The following is a 24,783-nucleotide window of genomic DNA, read 5'->3' on the forward strand; positions in this document are numbered from 1 at the left end:
TGCGGTGGTCTGCTGTCAACAGATCGCATGTTAGATGTGAACCATTGTAGCACTTTTGTAGCCTATTTGTTATTTTAATATGTGTGTGTAATATATCATACATTTGTTGAGCGATCGGGCATTTCACGCTGCCCCTGTTGCTCATAATCCAAATTCCTCGCCAACAGGCAAGACGCTGCAGGTGCCCCACTAAACGGTGCTTGGACCACGACCGGTTTGGACAGCCGTTCCGGTGTTCAAGCCATCGTCGACGCAAGTGCACTCTTCGGAATTTGGTCTTATCGTGAAGCCTACTGCTCAGGAACTCCGAGTTCAGTTATCCTTGAATGGGATGTGTATCTACGAGGCAATAAAGCTACGTTTAACCTGAACTGCACAATTTCATTCAGGAGATTTGTGGCTCGGGATCAAGTGTAAAGGATAAACCTTTAGTCCCAGCGGTCTAAATCTAAGGGCGCAACGTTTAGACCCAGGCGTCCAAGTGCAAGAGCCTAACAGTTCGTCCTCGAGGTGCATTTGAAACGGTGTAACAGTTCCAGCGGTGCTAGTGCGAGAGACTAATAGAGGGGCGCAACTGTTACTCCCCTTCCCGTTAGTCCCCGAGGGGACTAATGGTTGTGGCAACGCACTTACTCCCTTCGGGGACTAAGTCGCGCTACCTTTTTTCTTAGAGTGTACAATACAAAAAAAGAACCACCGTACAATGTTACTTTCTATATGCTATACGTTATAATATATTAAGTTATACTTTATATCTTTAAATATCGATTACTGTGTTACTGAGTGTTTAAACAGGGGTACATGGACAAGCAATCACCGACTGTGTGCCCCATCTTAATGGCGATAATTTAGCCTAAACTTGTTCGGTGAAACTATAAAAATGGAATATTTTCTGTATCATCAACACGAATGTTTAGTCAAACCTACATATTATTTTATCATATTTATAGGTCTTATAGCATGCCAATTTTCTTTCAGGGATATGACCGACTGGGTGAATCGACCTGCTTAATATTTTGCTCGGGTGGCGATTATCCAATCACGTTGCCAGATGGTACATGTGATAGAATATTTGAGCCGGTAAGGAACTACATATAAAAAAAGATTGTTTATATATTTCACCGTGCGATAATTTAACGCGCGGTGAATAATGCCTTTGTTTTTAGATATCGTACACCCTGGTCACCTCTGGGCTGAGAGTGGGCTGGGAACTACGTGGTTCTTGGACCAGTCTTAGGTTAAACGTTTGCCACGTGGCCACCTTCCCGCTCATATTTACAGAGGGAGAGAGAGAGAGGTGCTGAATAGGGTGACGCTTGATTTGTCGGCGGGCACAGGTTCTTTCTTAGAGACATCTTAGGGGTGAACCGAGCATAAACCGCTTCATCTCTGTGAGCATTTTCATATTATAGCGAACCTCCCACAATTAATAAACCATTGAATCGCGAGTGTAAATTAAAGAACATATGAACGTCTTTAGAACAAAAGTGAGGCGTTCAAGGGGTATTCACACGGGGGAGAAATCCCGGGGATTGCTCCCCGGCACGCGCAAATCACGAGACGAAACGCGAGGCTTTTGCGCATCGCAAAGCCTGACGTTTTCGTCGCGGGAGGCGCGTGCCGTGGAGAAATTCCCGGGATTTCTTTCTCGTGTGAATACCCCATAAGTTACGTTGAGCAGAAGCCTAATTGAGCAAGAATGTGCATATGAAGATAGCACGAGTTTGGAAGTTGGTTCGATCGGTAATATACTTGAAGTAAAACAACTGGGAAGCACCGACATATGCCTACATCAAAAGGGCTTATGATTGATTTTTTTTTCCTATAGGCAAGTTGGCAAGCTTACTACAGTGTGAACCATGAACTCCCACCTAAGGAATTTCAGGTTTGTATAATGCTCATTTTTTTATTATATGGCTCGTGCGATCTGCTAGTTTTTGCTGCGTTGCTCTATCACACACAACTTCCCTTCGAAAAAGATACCGGCACATTGGTAGTTCAACCCAGCGTTACAGTGCAATAATTTCCATACAAATTTCGAAAAACACTTTTCGTCTAGGTTCGTCAAACTCTTAGGTGATAGAAAAAATTAGCCATCATGTTTAAGTCCTTATTTCCAACTTATTTTGCAGCGCCTTCCGCCCTTTGGAAATCACAGCGAAAAAAGCCCGCGCATGCTCCTGATCTCGCTACCCCACCGTCTCCATCGGCACGATAGATTCCGTCTTCTATGGTCACCGTCATCTTTATAACAACGCTACTTCTTTGCGAACGAATACGTGAAAACGTCGTCTGAAGCCGGCAACGAAACACGCAATTTTCTGCCACCTGCGAGCGTTAACGCGGCAAAGATAGCCAGAGCCGAAGGCGCCCTTGTGAAAGTAGGATCTGAGATGTCAAAATGGTCGCCTGCGAACCCTTAGTCGCTACGATAAGGCTTAAAACATGCTTGGGTGGCTAATTATAATCAATTTTTCCCATGAAATGCTTAGCAGAACGAGGGTTTACTGTGCGAAGTGCGGTCTGTTTCCAAGTCTGGCTTCAGTTCCATGCTACACACTAAACATTTTCACGCCCTTATTGGTGTAAATGGCATGGGTCACAACTCACCCCCTTATTGGTGTACAAAAACGCCCTAGAAAAATGGTGTTATTTATCACACCCTCAAAAACCGGTGTAATCCCTTACACCCTACATAGAAAGGAGTGATTCTGCTCTACACCTATTTATTAGGGTGTGATGGCAGCAGTACACCCTACCAAAAACGTGTACTGCAGCTAGAAGAGCATGGTGGGTAAACCCCGAGACTACTGACAAAAAAAATTGGGAAAACACAATACTGCCTCAAAATGTCTTGAGACGTGTTGTGTTGTCCCGATTTTTTGTCCTAGTCTTGGGTTTTTTTCACCATGATCCTTCACCAGCTCGCCTGCGCAGTAACTCTCACTTCATTCAGCTACAAGAAGTTATACTAAATGTGTAACACAGCACTCCATCAAAAAGTATTTACGGAGAAATGATTGCTAACAAATTGAAACATGTGGAACACTTTATTTTTTGAATCCAGAAAAAACGTGCATGGACCTCATCTTCTTCTTTCGCGAATTCGCGAGAAACCCATGTCAAACCTCAAATGCTGGCATTTGTGACCTAGTGTTAAGTTTTTGTGACAAAGCTACAAAATTCTTAGAGGCTTAAAATAAATGCACTCAAACTTTAAATAAGGCTTTCCTTCGCCTAAACCTACTTTAAAGCTTTCTAGCTCTGCTGACGTAGGCAAAACACGACAGGCTGGCAGAGACGGAACGACCGGGAGTTGATTGAGGCGTAAGCAGCAGTTCATGCTTGTAAACAGTAAAATGGTCTATTGAGACGGAAGCAGGACTACTACCAGAAGCATGCTTGCAGAGTACTTACAAATAAAGCACCGATCTCATGTAATCCGTGATAGTTGCATAATCCGGTTCGGGCACCACAGAAAAATTCGCAAACACAACGTCCAGGATGAAGGCGGTTGCTCACATTCAACGGAACTCTCGCCGTCGCCGATGAGCAGCTCTCTGTCGTGATAGATGCACAATCCGACTAGGGCAGCACAAAACTACGCAAACACAATGTCGAGGATGAAGGCGGTCGATCACAATCAGCGGAAGTCTCACGAGCGCCGACGAGCAGTTAGTTCTTTGTCGAAACGCGTCCAACAAGCACAGCACAATTATTCTATGGACTCCGACGAAATTCACAAATATTACCAAAAAATTAGTATGAACGTATTCCGGCCGTTCAAGACGAAAAACCACGGCTGCGACTGCAACGCACGAAAAACAGAAGAACACTGACGCCTGACGGAAGCTTTTTAGAAACCGGACCTACGTGGCCCCTATACTCACCGTAATTTGGAATACGGCAAAGACTTCGGCCCCAGTGAGCCCATCAGCGCGTCGGAGCGAGTCACGTGACATTATAGTCCAAGCGTCCCTGTCCCACGGAGAACGGTCACGTGTTACACACCACCCCTCTGATTTGCTAGAAGCGGCCTTCGCACTCGCTCATAGCCACACGAAGACACAAAAGAAGGTGTGGAGGCTTATCAGAAGACGAGGTCAAAGAGGGGTGGACAAAGCAGCTAATCTCCCTCTGCGGCTTTGTATAAGCCACCTGGGCTGCCCAAGGAGGGTCGCAAAATGGGACACGTCAGGACTTGCTTCACGCAGTGGCGTGCGTGCTCTGATGCCGACCGCGAAATCACGAAATAAATAACACAAAACAAATTCAAACGCATGAAACAAGAGATGCAATTTCACCCGTACGAAAAAAGAAAAAAAAAAGGAAAAAAAAGCGTCGGGAGGCTAGATATTTTGGTGTCAACTAAGGATCGCGTACTATAGCCGGGGTGTCATAAATTCGGCACTTTCGATTGTCTTGCGGAATTGTTTCGTTAGAACTACACACAAAAATAAAATCTCAGTGAAGGTGCTATAAGTAGTGCGAGGGCCAGTCAGGTGAGTTTGTAATACACGAAATGAGGGCGCCACGGCCCATAGTTTGTTCAGTGGTTCAGCGCAGGAGGTCTTTCTCTGGTTAAAAGTAAGCAGATTCCGTTTTGCTTCATCTTGCTTTTCTTTTCTTTTTTAACGTCGGATTTTAGGCGGTTAAGAAATAGACATACCTCGCCGGCATAGGCCATTCATGCGGGAATCTTGACGCTCAACCAAAAACGGCATCGCCTACGGTATGTCAGGATGGCGTCGCCGCGACCCATCCTTTTTTTCACAGATATTGGCTGGACCAAAATGGTAACGGCGCAATTTTTCATATTTGATCCTATATCGGCGCAATGCTGTGTGCTGTTTGGGTTGTATATTGACACGTCTTCGTTCATCTTTTGCGAGTGGAGATGTTTTGTTTTTAAGTCGAAGTTGAACTGATGAAACTGACGCACACGCGACACGTAATTTTCGGCTCCTCTCGGACGAAGAGTTCGATCGGAGTTGCAAAAACTATACTCCATCACTTCCTAACCATACGCGACTTCGTGTAGCGATTAATTATACTGGATGTTTATACCGCCGTACATCAGCAACAGTTTCAGCAAAGCAATAAGCATTAACGGATATGAAATCATGGGTGTATTAGACTGGCATCACCATAACGCCCCTTTCACACCGTGTTAATACAGGGCGTATAATTCGCCCATACACCCTTTTTACACGATTTCAGACGCCATCGCAATAAGCGAGGTCGTAAAAAGGGTGTGGAAGGGATGAAAAACATCAGCACACCCTTTTTACACCCACCGATATTCAAATATCGTGTAAATGAAGTGTAAGAAGGGTGTTTTTCCTAACTTACACCCTTTTTACACGATTATGGGTGTTATAATGTTTAGTGTGTAGCTCTGCCGAGTTGGTAGTAAACGGAATTCGGATGAACGGCCCGGCTCGATCTGGCTTCAGATCATACGTTCGAGTGTGTGTCTTTTTATTTTTTTTTATTATAGCAGAAAAACTTTATTGTGCGGAAGGTCACTGGGATATCTCACAATTAGGTGTGTACTCGAATTTTTTCGTTGCGCTTTTAAATGGGGAGAAGATGAGCAAAATAATGCAAAATAAGGAACGCAGATGGTTGATAATCTCCAACGCCTCATATTTTGACGAGCCTTACAGGAAACGCATGCTTTTTGGCCATCCGAGAGCTCTACTTCAAAAACAAGTAGCTAAAGTATTTTACTGCCAACGTGTCATTTCAGTTCATAATTTTGCTTTCGACTCGTGAAAGGAGAAGTGAGGAGGTTGTCGAAATCGCGTGTTTCATTAGATATTGTGTATCAGTTTTTTTATAAAGCGTTTTCTTTTAAATAATAGTTTAGCAAAACTTTAAAGATTGCATTGAACAGTCAATAAATATGAATCGCGTCCTTTGAATACCTGTGCGTCTCCATCAGTGTTTTCGGCTGGGATGCGCGCTTCTCTTTTTACGATAAACGACGAAGCGCTCCAAAGTTACAGTCTGCTCATTCGGCTGGATTTATGAAGGCCCCTCCTTGTCTGTTGTTCGGGGGACCGTCCGAGGTCGTCCAAGATGTTCAGTCGGTAAATAGTTTTCGTTGGGTCTTTCGGTGATATTACGTTCCCGAACTTTCGGGTGTTAAAGTGAATAGGTCACGGAATCTCCGGGACTAATAACGGTGTTTCCTCTGTGCAATGCTTTCACGTTCTCTGGTCCTTTATATTTCTTCTTTCTAACTTATTAAAGTACTGGATGGTATTCGAAATAATCAAAATGAATACTTTTTTCTATATTAAGGTATGTTTTCTTTTTACTTGGCGGCTCGTTATTGCTGCATTTCACTAAATGCATTTAAACTTTTCTTCTGCAAATAAAAATACACCTGAATTATTTATTTACAGAACAAAAACACCACAAACCCATCACTATTCATGCCGCCATTTAAAAAGTGTTAGTCATTAAGGCATTTTCAGAAGGCGATCTAAATGCTTAACAAGAATCTTCCCACTCTTTCTTTTGCGCGCAAAAAAAAAAAAAAAAGAAAGTAACTGAACGACACATTAGGTATATTTTATTAATTCAATCGCATTTGTGTGTATACACACGCTGTTGCGGATTATGCAGAATGAGGGGTACATCAAATGCCGCATACGAAAGGGCACATTTTCAAAATACGTACAAAATCAGACAATGAAAACTAAATATTTACTCTTGAACATAACTGCATTTAGTTCTCCTAGAAACAGCACCTTCCCACATTGAAACTAACTCTCCTGCAAGTAAAGTATGCTCGACTGGTCAGAATAACGAAATAAAATGAAATTCACAGTTTATTTTTAGTTCCCGTTCATTTTGGAATGCACAGTTTATTTTCGTTCCCGTTCGTTCACATAATATGGCATAAACACGTTTCATGTTGTTTACAGAGCTTCGATGTCTAAGAAAATTAATTTGCTTTAACGAATTTCTATAAGAGGTATTCAAGTGGGGGATCCTATATTGCACAAGCATATGCTGTCAGATTTAATAAAAAAATCTAACCTCCGCCTTAAGCGGAAATTTATTTTCATATTTTTTGCTCCGATAAATTGCCACATTTTGCTAGCCTTAGCGACGAGATTATTTATGTGATAATTTTATTTTCTACTTGATAAAAATAAAACTACCAAGTATATATTTTTGCTCCATACTCAAGTACAATATTTTAATCTTTTATGTTGTTGTGGATGTTACTGAATTTTAAAAGAAAAGGTTTGATGAAAGGAGCAGGCAGGAGACGGGCGATCCACAACGTTATATTTCGGTGGTGTCCAGAGAGGAGCTGATCCTCGCAAGTGTTTACCTTACGCATGTCTTTTTTTTCTTTTTTTCTATTCTTGATACCGGACGTGCCAAGCTGTTTGCCCAGTCTCTAAAAATATGCCCCCTGTAAGATAGGAGGTAGGAAAAATGATCAAAGCACACAAACATCTGGGTGCCTACCAAGTTGGCTTTTTTCTGTCGTATGGTCAATGTCATGTAACACTATTTCTTGCACATACGCTTCCTCAATATGTACCGGCTTTAGAATTTTCAATGCGACTGTGCCCTTCTTGCCGTTGACATGCAAAACAAACGTGTCCCTTCTTTTTTCGACTTGTGGAAAAGGTTCAATGATTAGTGGGCGCAGTGGCTTCTTTTGCGCCTTTGGCACAAAAATATGTTCGGCGTCTTGGAGGTCTTGGTTCACATAGGAAGACTTCAAAGTAACTTGCCATGTTGGAAGCGGTCGCATATTGCTAATAGTTTACCTGAGCTCTTCGACATAGTCCAACTGTCTTTGTTGAGGCAGTTCTATTTAAAACTATTCTGATGGCAAGCGAAGTGCAGTGCCGTGCATAACGTCGGCGGTAGGAAATCTGATGTCAACCTTCAAGGCTGTCTGGATCCTAAGAAGCGCAAGAGGGAGATGCCGAACCGAATCCGAGAGACCACCCTAAGCTGCAAGGGCCTATTTCAAATGGCAATAGAATCGTTTGAATATCCCGTTCGATTTTGGGTGGTAGGCAGTCGCTCTCAAGCGGTTGGTTTCCAGCAATTGAGTGAGCCCGTAAGAGAGTGTCGATTTAAATTGTCGACCCCTGTTGGTGACAATTTCTGGTGAAAAACCAAAAGGGGATACTCATGTAACGATAAACGCCTCAGCGACGGTGGCGGCGGTAATATTGAGTGGTAAAGTTGACACAGGCTATTGTGTAAATCTTTCGACGCATGTAAGAACGAAGCGCTGTCCCTGAGAAATCAGTAGGGTTCCGACAAGGTCCAGAGGCGTCTTGTTGAAACGGCTGTCTGGTTGGAGGAATTGTCGACTTGGTGGTACCGGATGCCACAGGACTTTCGCGCACTGGCATTCGGTGCACGAACGCACCCCATCACGAATATAGAATTTTTTCCGGGGCCAAACGTACCGGTATCACAGTAACTCCTATGATTCTGGGTGCGTCAAGCAGTCAATTGCTTCGAAAAACTGCCGTCGCAGCTCACGTTGTACAAAAGGCCTAAGCGTTCCCGTTCACAGATCGTAAACCATAATGAGGCCTCCTGGGAAGCTTACATCTCGCAGTTGCTGTGGGGAGGATGAATTGCTGAGGGAATGTGATTTTTCGTTGGTGGTCTATGGATGCGCCAGCTATTCCAAGTTTAAAGCAGAATGTTGAGTGTTGACGGCGTCAATCCGCCTGAGAACATCAGCGCGCACCTTGCAAATTCCTTTAATTTTACGAATGTCCGTTGTGAATTCCGCCAGGAAGGCTAGCTGGCGAATCTCGGGTGGTGTGTACTGAGACCCGGAATTGCAAATGGCGGGAGTTAGACGCTTGTGTTCAGTCCATATGGTTAATGGCCATCCCTCGACGAAATCTCGAAAGTGTCGTACAGCCAAGTAGGCAGCCAACAGCTCACGCCGATAAAGCTGTAGCGCGTTTGCGCTGGCTAGAGCTTCTTGAAAAAGAAACCAATTGGCCACCACTCTCTGTGGGAATTTTGTTGTAGCACCACTCCCACGTCTGTGGCAGATTCGTCGGCCATCAGCAATGTTGGGGCGTCGTGCTTATAATGTACAAGCATTGCTGCTACGACAAGTGAGTTCTTCGCCTAAAGCGCCTTCTGCATCTTCCTTCAAAGGAAGGGGCGACATTTGTCGGTCTTGTTTTGTTAGGAGAATCTCAAGATTATCGCGCAGTTTTGCGCAGTTCGAAATGAAGTGTCGGTAAAATTTACCAAACCGTGAAACTGGTGAAGCGTGTTCGCTGAAGTTAGTAGCGGAAAATATTTGGTGTCTAGTACCTTTGAAGGCATTGGACGAATGCCTGAAAGGTTATGCCAATAAACAAGAAATTTCAATTCTGGAACTCCGGACACACTTTTCGCGGCGTTGATGACACTTCCGATGTTGCGCAATCGTTTGAAGAGGAGGTATGAATGGGTCATGTGTTCTTCAGGCGATTTGCTGGCTATGAGCAAAATGTCCAAGTATGCGAAGACGAAAGGTAACCATCGTGTGACAGTGTCGATAAACCGGTGGAATGGTTGAGCCGCGTTTCTGATGCCAAAGGGCATGCCGAGACATTCAAAAAGTTCATACGTTGTTGTGATCCCAGTTATTTTTCTTTTTTTTTCGGATATCTTCTTTGGTTACGAGGATCTGGTGGTATGCTTGTGTCAAATAAATGTTTGAGAAGATCTTCGCGCCGTGTTGGTTCACCGTGAAATCATGGAAGTTGAGTAGAAGGTTCCTGTCCGGTGGATTGTTTTTATTTAGGGCACTATATTAGCCACATGGCCGCCAGTTACGATTTTTCTTCGCACCATGTATAATGGAGACACCCAGTTATTAGACGAGGGCCCGATTACACTAATATCTAACATGTTTTAAAACTCTTGGCGAGCATCCCATAGTTTCTCTGGGGCTAGACGGTGGAGATGGCAGTAAACAGAGGGTGCCGTTGTCCCGATGTGTTGTTCTACGTGGTGCGAGACGTGTTTTGTTCAATCAGGTGTCTGGGTAAGGATCAGAAACTTACTCAGCTAGGCCTTCAACGATTCTTCCGGGATCGTGCACGATGAGGTACAGAGTGCATTGCCGACCGCTACGGTACCATGGATGGAAAGTCGCGTGGTAGAGTCTATCTGCCGCTCGCTTCCAACATCCACGAGGAGCTTGTAGTGGTTAAAAACGTCTGCGCCTTTTATTCATTGACTGACATCGGCCACCAAGAAAATCTACCGGAAAACACGCTGGAGGCTGAGGTTAAGGATTATCGACCGTTTTCAGTAGACTGGGATGGCATGTTGTTTACTGCGGGCAGAAAATTGATCGGCGTTAAAGAGATGTCGGTATGCGTTGCTTGAACAGCGCTGATGTCGGTTCCGGTGTTGACAAGGTACCGGTTCTTGGTGACTCGGTCACTCACTTAAAGCAGGTGACTTTCTTTGAGGCCGTGATGACTCGTCGACTCTAGAGGTCAGCCAGCCTGTTTCCCTGCCGCAATGGCGGTTGTTGGAACCGAGGTGAAGGTGGTTGTAGCAGACCCCAGAATAGCTCGGTGATTGCGTCCTTTCGACGCGTGCCTGACGAGGTGTCGGAGGCGAGCGACTTGACTCACAATGGAGCACGGCGTCTTCTAGTATAGCTGCGACGAATCTCAGCCAAACATTGACAAATTTGCTCGAATTTGGCCTTGAGAGGCAGGTTGTTGGCGGCCGATTCAGAGTCAAGGGCGATTGGTTGGTGTGGAGCCAAGGTAACATTGCCGACGGATAGATTGGTCGCCACTACCACCGCGTCGGCCAGCGTGGCAAGTTCGCTGGTCAAACGTTGTTTCTGTAGCATAAAACATCAAAATAGTGGAAGGAAGCCGTTGCCAAACCAGCTCCCGGAAGAACACGTCGTCCAGATTGTTAGCGCGCACTGGAAGGTGGGTCATACGTCGCGGCAACTGGATTGGCTGCCGGTCACTGAGCTCTTCCGCCCAGAGAAGCTGCCGCAGGCGGGAGCGTTTCGTAACCTCGATGCGCTCGCGCAGAGTAGTCTTTAGTTGATCAGCTGGTCATACGGTGTTGCTATAATCCGCGACAACTTTTCTTGGCAATGCAGTGGAAGGTACAGGCCCGCGTCCCTTCTCCCATTTTGAGTTTACGCAGGCTCTCCTCCTCCCCCATTTCCGGGGAGAGGAGGAGAGCCCGCGCACACTCAAAATGGGAGAGGGGACGCGGGGCTATACCTTCCACTGCATTGCCAAGAAAAGTTGTCGCGGAGTATAGAGATGGATTTGGCCAGAACGTCGTAGACGTCATCGGCGGCAGCTGGTGAATGCGCCGAGACGACGCGGTGGCAATTCAGACCTTGAGTGGTGACACCTCGGATGTGGAATTCCAGAAAACAAACTCGCGGATTGCGTTCCCACTACGGTGTAAGGTGAACTACGGCTGCTGCAACAGTGGCTGGTGGCAAGCCCGATTGCTCTCCTTGCTGCATTTCACCCGTGCTAGTTGGCTATCACGTCGGCGTCAGCAGATGTGGTCTAAGAAGCAGGCAGGGAATGGGCGATCTAAGGGGTTATATTTAGGTGTTGTTTTTCACAGTCTGAAAAATACCTATCTCACAGAACCTTCGCGTCTTGAGGAGGTTTGGAGTCACTAGATATATGGTTTACTTTGTCATTTTTAGTAAACCGGCTAACACACACACGTGGCGTGACGGATAATCAAAGCAAGTGGTTCAAAATCAATTGCTTTGATTATGTCAGCGTCATGTGTCCCCTAAGAAACATTATTTGGGTTCCTAGCCAAAGAGCTGCTCTCGCTAAATAATGGGGCACGTGGGCAACGACTACAATGAGTGGAAAGGCGCCCGAAGGTGTAGCGTGCGAAGTGACGGCATGTTCGTGTGCACGATAATTAAGACACCTCTCCATCTGTCGGATATAAGGAGAACCGCATGACATGGATAACTTATACATGACTGCCGTAACCTGGATGGAAAGGCCGTCCATCCAGGTTACGTACAGGCTATGTACATGACCTTGTATCTTTGGTGCGGTGTCAGGTTTTGAAAAACTTCACAGAATAACTTGGATTTTTGATCCTGCTGAACAACCAAGACAGCCCATTGGGTGCAGCGAAAAACGCGGTTACTTCGTACTGAGCGGCCACTCTCTAAAGATTATACGTGACGGCGTGTATATGATAATGTAAAACCGGCCTCGCCGTGCACCTATCGCGGATTTGCTCTGAATCGCTTTCCCTTCACCATGCTTCCTACACACTCAACCAGTGTGCCCGAAAGGAAACGGCTCTCTCCTGCAGTGCTACCTGATTCTCGAAACGTTCTTGAGCACTGTCCCTGCCAAACCTCTTAAAAGCCAACACTAATCGCATCAATGCTTCTTTTTACTATTTTTGAATGAGAGAAGTTGAATAAAAATATACGTTTTTTTGAACCTGGCTCATACATCCAGCAAATATGGTCCTTCTGTAGACTTCACCTGAGGTCTGGAAGCTGAAATGGCTTTCCCCTCTCTTCTTACGTGATTTTTAAGCGACTTTCACAGCATCCAGACACCTCGAGCACAACCCTTACATCACTAGTTAGTCTGTCAGCCGGTTTATTCAGTATGAAAAAGTCATTCGCATATCTGGGGACTCTGAACCTGCTCAAGTGCCGAAGTTTCTCTTAGAAGCCTTTTCCGCAAACACGTATAAACAATGTTTCAGAAAACGCGCGCCACACAAGAGGTGCGTGTTTGTGTGGCGCCTGTGTGCTTAAGCAAAATGTCAAACACTACAGAAGATGTTCGACGTTAATGCCACAGAGGCTCTGCAAGGAGGTAACACCCATACGTTCATTGAAATCTGTGATATACAAAAACAGTGGTTGGCGAGACACGCAATGGATGATCCATCGGTGTATCGTAAGGTAATGCGTGAGCACGACCCTTGCAAAACGCCAGAGAGGCCCCCTTTTGGTTAACGCTAATGCTGACCCCTTCACGCTTCTGTTTTGGCTTTTTATTATTAGCTTCCTCATTTTTTGTTTCCTCTTTTTAGATTTTGTTACGGGGTCAGTGTTAGCGTTTACCAACGAAGGATGTGTGTGACGTTTCCGAAGGGTCATGCTAAGGCATTCCTTAAAGATCCATCACTGGATCTCGCCTTAATTTTTTTCAACCTTCGGGGTTCTAGTTTGCCAGGATTTCAACCTTAGCAGCGGTACCCGCTGCCTGCAGCAGCTTTCGCGGTTCACCGTTTTGGCAGCCCGTCTCTTTCGATCACACTCCGACTTCTTTTGCTGCCTACTTAAACCAGTGCTAGCTAGTACTTGGTTCAAACTCCACTTCTTAGCACAAACCAAGGCATAAGCACTCCGCATACCTTCAAGTTCAGACTCACCCCAGCATCTGCGTGTGCTGAGGCTTCCGCCCAGTCAGGTCGTCTCCCTCTCGCGTGGTCGCGCAGCGCGCGCATCGGGTTCTGCGCCGAGACGTTCTCTCCATCGTGCCCTTGTCCTTCACTAATCTCCTTGTCTCTACGATCGCGCGCTTCCATTTTCACTGTTTTGTCCGCCGACATGCGCCATAAAATTTTCCTCTCATGTAGGTACTAAGGCCTTTGCATTAAAAACGGTCTTTAACGTTGACATATAATGCACATCGCATTCCGTGTTAACCCTCTCTCATAAAACCAATGATGCATTTTGAGTTTTTGCGCGATGAACAGGCTGCACAACTCAAGTGTGGTCGAAAGATTAACAGGAAGTTACCCAGGTGAAACATGCAAAACCTATGGCATGTGGCTTATCTTATGTCGTGACACAGCAAGGACAATGATCGTGTTGCAAACATGCCGCGATCACGCAAGGTGCCCCGTCGGTGCACACTGCCACTCACTGCATTTGTTGCCCATATGCCCGTCATTTAGAGAGAGCACCCTTTTTGGTTAGCGAAACATACAAAATTTCTAGAGAGCTACATTAATCTTTCGAAATCAAAGGGAACAGCGATATCCAAACGAGACTCGTTACTTGCTTTATCGGAAAATGGGTATTATTTTCTTTTGTTACTGAATGAAATTGAAATTAGTTATGACTGTCTCTTTTTCCATGGATATATTGCCGCCCGCAGAGCCGAGAAGGCAATGCTTGGTCACGGTCTTCTAGAAGATTCCCGGTCATTCTCGCAGCAGACGTAACTTTCCCTCTGCTTTGTTATTCTCGAAAGTTCCAGTTCATCCTCGCCTTGAGCGCGCGACGCTCGAACCTTCTTCGCCGAACTTTCGAGATAGTGACGTACGGTAGATAAGCAGCTGCCCGCGGCCTTGTCCAGTTGCTTGAGAGAAGAGCAACATTACTTCTCGGCTTGTGTTGCTTCTTTTTTTCGTGGATTTGTTTTTCGTTTGGCCCGAAGCTCGAGTTGTTCTGGATGGTGACGGGGTAGTCTGAGCTGGGTCGATTCCGCAGTGGCGAGGCTCTCCACGAGGCCGCGGTTTCAAACAGGTTGGAGGCTGAACGGTCGCCATAGCCGTCAAAAGTGGTTCCCATCCATCGGACTGCCACATGGTAGAGGAGCTGCGCCCGTTCAAAGGTGCGGAGCTTGGCCTTGGCGGGAAGGCCAAAAGAGCGACAGTCCCATACATCGACGAAGTGCTCGAGGAGCTGTAACTCAGTGATCTCAGATTTTCTGGTGTAGGAGGGGTGTCGTGACGCAGACTGGGCGTGTCAAAACACCTCGGCCAAGTTTCTCCCAGGGGAGATCCGTAACAGGGAACAACCTCTGGTTTTCCCTGGGGTAGTGGCTAAAAAGAATTGTTGTGGGTCATGGCGCTGGGCTCACAGGGTGCAACGGCTGGTCGTTACTCGGGGTACTGGCAGAGCCGGGGCTCAGAAAACCCGGGTGCGAAAAGCTGGGTTGCGATGTTATTCTGAAAATCGTTACTTGCAGTTGGCGGACAGGCGTAGGCGAAAGACCGTTGCGGGACGTTGGGCTGCCTGCTAGGGCTGGGCTGGGGGCGCAGAGACTGGGGCTGCCAAGACTGGTGGGGCAGTGCCAGGGTGACTCTACCGATGTCTCCGAAGAGCTGTTGTGGTGGGGGCTGTGGTTGGCTCGATGGAGCTCTGGTGTTTGCAGCAAGAGCGCGGCTGATAGCCTCGGGGATGGCGGCTCCAAGGCTCTATGTAGTGTCGGCGAGGATGGTCAGATGGCTGTGCCTTTGCTGCTGGCGATCTTGGCCGAGAGCAGCCTAGACTTGCTGTTGGTGGCTTTCAAATTGAGTTTGAAAGACATTACTGTTACTGTTTCTTCATCGTCAGACTTCTGGTAGGAGGAGGGATGGCCCCCCAGGTAGCACGCCGGATATATGCCCAACTTGGGCAAAGTTCTGGTGACCGTAAGGGCTCAACTTTGGACCAGTTAGGTTTTTTCCATGGCGTTCATTGGTGCAAAAGAACGTCGCCTAATTATAGCCCCAGTTGGGCGATCCTAGGGCATGTCAAAGTTGTTTTTTCTCTGATCCGCCACAGGACTGCCGAAGTAAATGACATACTGGAGCCATAACTGGCAAAGAAACGCATAATTTCTGCATTTCGGACCTGCCAAAGTTTGGCTTTTCTCTGGTCCACCTCAGGAGTGCCGAAGTAAGTGCCATACTGGAGCCATGACTACCAAAGCGACGCCTAATTTGGGTATTTCGGATATGCCAAAGTTTAGCTTTTCTCTGGTCAGCCGCGGTTGTGCCAAAGTAAGTACCAGACTTGAGCCATAACTGCCGAAGTAAATCCTAGTTTGGGGATTCGGGGCATGGCAAAGTTTGGCTTTTTTTTTTTTGCTAGCCACTGGAGTGCCAAAGAAAGCCCAGAGGCCTGCCGAAGTTTTGAATTCTTCTGGACTGCTACGGAAGTGCACTTTCATGGCTCCAGAAGAAATGTAAATTAAATAAGCGTTGGAAACACGATAGTCAGATTTCATCATCTTCGTTCCCAAGCAGCACGGGCTACTTGGCAGTGTAGTGCCAGTACCGGCTGAAAGTCGGTTCCAACATTGCTCAAATGTGTAGTTTTGCACCACCGTTCGATATCCAGCAGGTATTGTCGTGCAGCGTTTTGCCCCAGTCTAGTGTTAGCACAATATCGTGCGAATATTCTATGATGCGTCTGCTCCGTTTTGGCACGACGTTCTGCAAGTCTGTGTTCTATAGAATGTTTCATATCATTTTTCACATGTCAATAAAATACACAGACGAACATATTTCTTTCAAACACTCCCAGATGTTTATTAGTCACTGTAATTATACACTGCTTATTCTAGACATATTTACAACAGTCATACTTCTCTGTAAAATAAAACAAAAATTATAAAATATAATTAACACTAATTTCCTGCCAAACAAAACAAAACAAAAGTAAAACGCAAAAAACGCGACGATTGAGAGGAATGCAATACTACTATCAGAAGCATGCTTGCAGTCTACTTACTAATAAAAGCGATATCATGTAACAATATCATGTATTCCTTGATAGATGCATAATCCCACTCGGGCAGCCCGAAAACACAGTCGAGAAAGAAGGTTGCGCACATTCAACTGACGTCTCGTTGTCGGCGAGGAGCAGTTTTTGTCGAAGCGCTGTCAACAAACACAACACAAGGGTGCCATGAACTCCGGCGAAAAATATCACCATTAAAAAAAATTGACGTGGACTTATTCCGGCCACTTACAACAAAAAAGCACGGCCGCGTCTGCAACGCACGAAAGCAACAGAACACTGAAGAGCGCAATTCGGAAACCGGACCTCCGTGGCCCACTTATTTCTATAACTTGGCAAACGCCACAAACAACAACCGCAGAGATCCCGTCAGCTAGACGGAAAGAGTCACGTGACGTTTTTCGCCCTAGTGTTTTTGCGCCCTGCGTATTGATGTCACGCGTTCCAGCTCCACCATTCCGATTTCTTAATGCGGCCGTCGCGCTCGCTGACAGCGACACGAAGACACACGAGCAGGTGGGGAGGATTAGCAAAAGGCAAAGTCGAGGGGGCACGAACAATGCAGCTAAGCTTACTCTGCATTTTTGACTGAATGTAAAAACTTTCCATGCCTTGTACCGGAGGCTTGGAATGTCACCTCTGGTTAAAGGGGAAGCGGGGGGGAGGAGGGGGGACGAGTAAAAGACTGTGAGGGAAAGGAATGCCTGGCTTTATGCTGTCAAGTGCTTAAAATTACTTTTTAAAAAAAGACAATCGTCCTTGCCAGGATTTTAACTTAGTTCCCTGAGTGTGACGAGGGCGCAATACCACAGAACCATTGTCGTTCTCGCTTTTTGTCACTGCTAGAATTTGACAGTGCTCACTCGGCCATGTGAACATGCAAAGAGCTACGCCCTCTTTTGTAATGTACCGCCTAATAATGATATCTGTTGAGGGGACGTGCGGATATCAGCCTCGCGCAGCGCTTGCTCGATGGCAGCAATTCTGCAACGTCGAACCAATCTCACTGCGCGTCCCAATATTGGCGTTTGCACCAACGCGCGAATACAACAATCCGGCGAAATCTGCGTTTGCAAAACCTGGTCCAGCCGCGGCAAAATATTCAGCCCATTTTTGGCCTGGGGAAATCAAGACATAACCATAATGAAATTGAAAGTTACGAGCACAATAAAACTTCATTCCTATTCAACTAACTTGCGGACCCTCCGCCTACATCCAATACCTTATCAGCATTACTGCAAAGCATTAGACCTCGTTCTGGCCGGATGTCGCCAGGCAAGCCTAACTTTGGCGCTTGCCTGGCGACTTGGACCCAAAGATGCCAGATGTCATTCGAACTACAAGGCAGTAAGTCTAACTCTGCACATATGTGGTCATTTTGGCCCAAAGCTGCCAGATAACAGCCGAAGTATCAAAAAGTGAAGCCTGACTTTTTCATTTGCTTGGCGATTTTGGCCCAAAGAGGCCAGATGACAGCCGAAATACGAGCCAGTAAAGCCTAAGTCTGGCAAAAGTTAAATTTCGGGGTCTTACGTGCCAAACCGACGACGGGAATCTGGCACGCCCCAGCGAAGGACTGAGGATTAATTTCGACCTCCTGGGGATCTTTAGATGTGCAACCGAGAGCTCGGTTACACGGCGCCTCCTCCGCAAAATGCCTCCGTCAGATTGCGGGCACCTCGGCCGGCGCCTAAGTCTGGCACTTGCTAGGCAAGTTAGTGCCGAAATACCCAGACTCTTACCAAGGGCGGTTTTGTTAGGCTTTTCTTTAGGAATCTTCGGTCTTTCAAGTGCCTAAACGCCTTGACAAAAGCCAAATTTCGACCCAGACCTATGTGCTGCCTGGGACATTTTCCTTTCCGAGTTTGTGAGATTCCTTCTTGTGACTTATGTTGGGAAAACTTCGCTACACGAATAAACAAAACAAGTATTGAGGTAACGTCATTTTAAATTGCACGTGGCAGCCTGAACGCGGAATTTTTTAAGGTCTATAAATCTGCCAGACAGCCACGCTTTGCCTGAACAACAATTGTGAATCTATATGTAGTTTATCACCTCACTTGCACATATCCGCGTCAGACGGACATCGCGTCATCGGAAGGGTAGTCGCCACTCCTATTGCGAATAAATTTTAGTCCGGACATCACTGCAGAACGAGCAAATTGTTGTTTTTTATCTAAGAAAAAAAAGAAATAAAAAACCCTTTTTATAATATTTGAAAAAAACAAAACGCAAAATCATTGTGTGTAGCAATATAGAAACCAGCACCGGCTGCCATGAGCGAGTGGTATTCATAAAGATCGCTTTCGGGAACGTCGCCCTGCCCCTGAGGAGATGTGTTAGAGACTTTGCATACTGGCTGATCGTCACGAATGGTGACCACGTCGCATGTCGTGCTATCAGGGGACGTCAAATTTTCTGCTATGTATAATGGGGGATTCGTCGACTTGACAGAGTGAAATAAACCTGAAAATCTTTCACGTGACAACGTTATGCGACGCAGTGGAGTCACCTGACGTGCGATCACGTAGCGTTATGGTGTTATGTTACACCGCAAATTGACATCCTGACGCCACGCTCCATCATTTCGTCGTGTATGGCCAGGCCACGTGACGCGTTGTCTCATGTGTCTATTTGACTGGACATCATAACCTCAGACTACATTTCATATCTTTTATGCCAGTGGTCTCCAAACTCCGGCCCATGGGCGAAATCGGGCCCGTGGAGGTCATCCGACCGGCCGGTGGCAGGCCGCGGTTCTTTATATGAAGCGTGGTCCGCGGCCCGTTTCCAGCAGTTCCGTTGTTACCGGCGCAAAAATAAGCGCCTGTGAAAAACGGCGCCGGGACGCGCCGAAATGTGCACCAACCGCGTGAACAAGGGTGCCAGAAAATCGAGAGAAAACTTCCTATCCCAATATGCGTCCTTTCGTCATAATATTAATTTGCATTTGTCTTCATTAGGTACACAATTTTTAATTCTCTGTTTCCCCTGTGTAACGCGAATGTCAAAACTCCTTTACGTTCCCATGTACACTGTGCTTAGCGTCCCATGCCCTATATTTTGCATATTAAGAGCATCAGTTTGATAACACTCATTAGTGCTCTGCCCCATAGGAACCTGTCGAAATTACTATGTGATTTGATTTATGCATGGAGATATTTCTGCGTCACGCGTATGGAGTAATGGCATAATTTAGCTGACAAACAAATTTCAAGATAAAGCAGTTGTATTTTTCCACCTGATATTTGTCTTTTTAGATCTGTGCCGTAGCTTTCTTTTTCCTATAAATGCCTATATAATATACTTGTTTACGTTTTCTTATACTATACTTACTTTATGTTGTGACCCTCGAGACAGTGACATTTTGTTTTTATCCTACCATTTAGCCAAAATGTTTGGAAACCCCTTTTAACAAAAAAGAAAAAAAAAGACGATCGCTCCTTAAATAATGCATTTAATGCATTGCGGGGCTTCTGAGAGAAAGGTCGCTATCAATTAAAACACACACACACACATATACACACACACCGTTTTTCCTTTTCCTTTTTATGACGACACATTTGGGGCAATTTTTACACTTAAATGAAACTTGTGCCTTTGATTGTAACTAATCTTTTTGAATATAGTGATGTAGACATTGCGACCGGGATATAGAAAATATTGGTGATTTCTTCTTTTTTTTCAAAATATATAAAAACATTTTTCATTAAGAGCTAAAAGCGAGCCAAATTAAATTCATATTTTGAGTATTTTTTTTCGTGCTTATCGCGCTGTCAATGGAAAACTGACCTAGTTTATATAAGTTACGTCAGATATAAAAATGAGCAAGTATATGTGACGTGATTATTGAAATTTAATGATTCTAACTCGTTTTATAGATTTTGCTTTGCTCTTATATTTTTGTAACTTTTCAAGAACCTCCAGGAGTCAGCGGGGCATTGCTTTTTCAAAAGTATTATCATAATCAAGGTCGTCTTATTAATTGGTAGGTTTAGTTGCAGTGCTAAAATAGCGTAATCGTCAAGGTTGTGGTAGTGGTCAGGATGGTCTAACTGTAGCTGTTGAGCTGTTGTGCCAGTGGGAAAAACTGACGTTCTTCGAATATTATACAGGCTAATGTTAAACCTTTATGGAGGTGATGAAAACTGATTCTCTTCCTCCATCTTCTGTCTTAATGAAATATCTAAGTGTGTTAAGTGCGAGAATAACCATAAAGATAAACAATTATTTATCTTATTTAGAGCATATTGAACTTCAAATATTTTGTTGTACGACTCGTCGCTCTTTCTTAAAATAAGTATTTTAAGTATAAAATAACAACATAAAATAAATATAATATGCTCTAAGCAAAACTATTACGTATAATAATTATTACTCTTTAATATCGGCCAATGACCATGTTGAAATTTTTCTTTCCACAGTACTGCGATGAAGAGTGGGCTACAAAACTTCAACATTGGCTTGAAGCATGGCAAAAACGGAATGAGACAGTGTATAACTATATATGCCAGAGATGTGCGCTATAAGCTGCTGGTGAGATGGAAAGCACACATTCTTACAAAATGTGCGGTTTAATTTATTTTGTTTTCCTTTATAATTTTGTCAAAATAAGAAAAAAAATAAAAGTCGATATCTGCAGCATTACAAGACTTATTGTTTAAAAAAAAAAACAATTTCACTTTTCATACATCATCTCGACAATTTCAGTAAGGTTACGCTGCTGTAGATTTACTGTGCCCTCATATTGAAGCATGTAACGTGACTGAGGACTTTTAGAAGGTAGGTATTTGTTATGATGTAAACTAAGCGTTCATTGGGGCGAACTTGTTCCCCAAACAAGAAAGGGAACAGAAGATAACAATAGAGCGTCGGGGGCGTCGATGGCGGCGTAACAGCAGGATCGAACGCTGGGGCGAGACTGACTCCGGCTTGCCACATGGAGCCCCTTTTGTACACGCGTGGGCTTCTGGAACATACGGCATAGAAGGTTTGGTGTGAAGAACATTCCAACCTCGAATCAGCCAAGACGGTTCTCGAATTTACCAGAACATCACATTACAGAGTCAACAAAAACGTGCAGCCGCGGCCAGGAATCGAACGCTGGCCGTCTGCGGGGAACGCAAGCGCGATAACCGTTAAGCCACCGGCGCTTTTTTTTATTAATGTTTTTATTGCCGGGCGTTGTATATTGACGCAAGTTAAAGACTAAAACACATCAGCTGACTCACTAACGTCACAAATACTAGAAATATTTGAGGGAATGGAGTGGCTCAAGAAGTGGCCGCCACTCGGGTTGGGGCTGCTGGGCCCTGTACAATTCTTTCAGGAAACACATATGCTCAACAAAATACGTGTGTGCAGCACGTCCGTCAATGTCTGTGTGGCGCACGGCCATGCAGCACTTCCATGAACTGTGAACGCCCATCAGTATGATAATGTCAAGGGTCACAGAGCAGCCCCCTCCAACAGCTAAAAAACGTATACCGCATCCCGTGTGGCGTTAGTGAGAGGTCCTTTTTGAGGATTTTTTGCAAGACGTCCCAAAGGAACACCGCATCCCAGCAGTCCAGGAAGACGTGTTCGATTTTTTCTTGCTTTTTGCATAACAAGCCATTATTTGACCACGCTACGTACGGACAAGCCCTTTTCGGCTAGCCAAGCTTTAACGAGCAGCGTTTGAGTGTGCAATTAAAGAAAAATTACACCATCTTCCCGAGGGGAACAATGGGGTGATGCGGAGCATCGCGGATCGTTATTAACGGTGTTAGTAACGTTGTTAGTAACGTTGTTAGTAACGTTGTTAATAACGTTGTTAACTTGCGTGTTATTACGTTGTTAACTTGCGTTGGTACATCGCGTGAACGTTGTTGGAAAGTCCGCGATGCTCCGCATCACCCCATGGTTCCCCTCGAGAAGATGGTGTAATTTCTTTTAACGTGCATCGCGCAGTAGTGATTACACGAACGCATGCCGGTACGAAACTCATCCAGATCGAAACGGGCGGGGGCGGCGGGGATCAAACCCAGAAGGTTCCCAGCGCAAGCTTTCGCTCCACGCTCCGAGCTGAGACACGTCAGCCCACTCGGCCACTTCCTCCCCCCTGAACGCGCGCAGCGCGCTACCGCTGCTTATATTCACACTTGAAGGATAGGAGACTAGAGGAGGAGAGTTGCGCATGCGCGCGCGGTGTGAGTAGAAGCGAACGCACGCGAAGTGCACGCAGCTGGTAGAGAGAGAGAGCGGAGAGAGTAACGCGCAGCTGTTGAAGAGAGGGAAGGAGGAGAGTTGCCCATGCGTAGCGTGAGTGCGGACTACGACGCCGCGGGACATAGACCCAAGCAAGAGATGCTCCGCATCTAAAAAATTTTCGCGCAAGTCAGGCACCACCATTATTTTGACTCGCATCAGGACATCCTGCCTTGGGCATTCGCAGTAGAACGTATGGTGCAACTGAATCGGAAAAATTAAATCGATCATTCAAGTCGTGAGACAACCTTATACGCGAAACCCCAGACCAGTACTCGTGCCAAAACAACGTGGCTAAATAGCGATAGTCTTCAATGACTTTCTTGAAATACCCGCTTTCACGGCCGCCTCGGTGGCTCCGAGGTGAGAGCGCTGGCCTACGGATCCCAATGTGGTGGGTTCAAATCCCGGCCGAGGTGCCCGCAATCTGACATGAGGCTTATTGCGGAGGAGGCGCCGTGTAACCGAGCTTTCGGTTGCACGTCGAAAGATCCCCAGGTGGTCCATATTAATCCTCACTCCTCCACTGGAGCGTGCCAGATGCCCGTCGTTATTTTGCATGTAAAACCCCCAAATTTGACTTTTTTTTTACCCGCATACACAAGTACGTAATTCGTCGCTTGACGAAACGATAAACTCAGGTAAGGCTGATGATGATGATGGTGGTGGTGATTAGGAGTTTATTGGCACAGCAGCAACGAAGGCCATAATGCGCCAAACTTAACGTATTTAGAGCATACTATAACAAAAGTTTACTTTGAGGCTACATATTTACAATTGGTATAAATATCCAGTTTGTTTTAAAAAAAGTCTAAGACACGGCTGAAAGGAACTAAAGGTTTGTCGCCAAGTAAAAACGAGGGATGAAATGGGAGATGATCCCTGAAAAGTTCGAGACAACATGATGGACGGAGTGGCTGATGGGACGAGCAATGCCGCAAAATGTGCAAAACAGACAGAAGCTCTCCACAATGTTCACATAGTGCAACATCCTCACCACGATGCAGATACTGATGTGTCACACGGGAGTGACCTATTTTTAGACGACACAGAAGAACCTCCACACGACGTTCTCTGTTATAAGAGCTCTCCCAAACGCCGAGTAAGGGGTTGATAATGCGAAGTTTGTTGTTGCTCTCTGTATCCCATTCCAGCTGCCATTTGAGAAAAATAGATTTTCTCAGAAGTGGTTTCAAATCTTGGTAGGATAAGCAATTGAATGTTATAGATGAGCCTCGGGCAGACGTGGCCAATTTATCCGCCTTTTCATTGCCCAAAATCCCAACGTGGCTGAGCACCCAGCAGAACTTGATGTCCCGACCGCGTCGCAGGGAGTTGTTGATCTTACCATTTAGATGTTGCACAAGGAGGTTCTTTTCTTTAAATTCAATCAGGTTAAAAGCAGTGGGATAACGGCGAAATATACCCCATGCCTGGTTCTGTTTCCTGCGAGTGACTGTGCAGTCCTCATTCCACCAGGGTTTGCATCTCTGGGGTAGGACGCCGGATGTTTGCGGAATAGAAGATGCAGCAGAATTAATTAGACATTCAGTGACAAACACCGTCGCCTCCTCGACGGACATACTGCGAAAAATCGATGGATCTAGTACGGAATTTGAACCAAAAAGAGCCCAGTCAGCCTTCTCTAACTTCCACTTTGGAAGGCGGGTCGAAAGCGAAGGAGGGGGTATTGAGCTTTCTAAAATTATGGGGAAATGATCGCTGCCAAATGGATTATCTAAAACTTTCCATGAAAAGCACGGAAGTAAATCTGGTGATTATATGGAAAGGTCTATTGATGTAAAGGTGTTATGAGCAGCACTAAAAAACGTTGGCTCCTTTTTATTCAGAAGACAGAGCCCGGAGGATAATAAAAGTCGTTCTATAACTCCACCACGGGAATCCTGACGAACACTACCCCACAAAGGGTGGTGGGCATTAAAATCACCTAGAATTAAAAAAGGTTTAGGCAGCTGATCTATGAGTCCTTGTAGCTCGTGGAGCTGCAT

The 24,783-nt window shown here is 45.6% G+C and overlaps 1 protein-coding gene across 1 annotated transcript in view; it reads left to right on the plus strand.

Moving 5' to 3' along the window:
* Nucleotides 1-21,054, plus strand: part of LOC120846092 — an 82,573-nt gene extending 61,519 nt beyond the window's left edge. Inside the window, exons 3-5 of the mRNA XM_040217763.1 lie at nucleotides 979-1,080; nucleotides 1,829-1,885; nucleotides 20,950-21,054. Coding sequence (XP_040073697.1) covers nucleotides 979-1,080; nucleotides 1,829-1,885; nucleotides 20,950-21,054 — 264 coding nt within the window. The remainder of the gene's footprint in view (nucleotides 1-978; nucleotides 1,081-1,828; nucleotides 1,886-20,949) is intronic.
* Nucleotides 21,055-24,783: the final 3,729 nt, after the last annotated feature.

The sequence above is a fragment of the Ixodes scapularis genome, unplaced genomic scaffold, assembly GCF_016920785.2.
Source record: "Ixodes scapularis isolate PalLabHiFi unplaced genomic scaffold, ASM1692078v2 PGA_scaffold7__128_contigs__length_106722199, whole genome shotgun sequence".
In the NCBI taxonomy this organism is placed as follows: Eukaryota; Metazoa; Arthropoda; class Arachnida; order Ixodida; family Ixodidae; genus Ixodes; species Ixodes scapularis.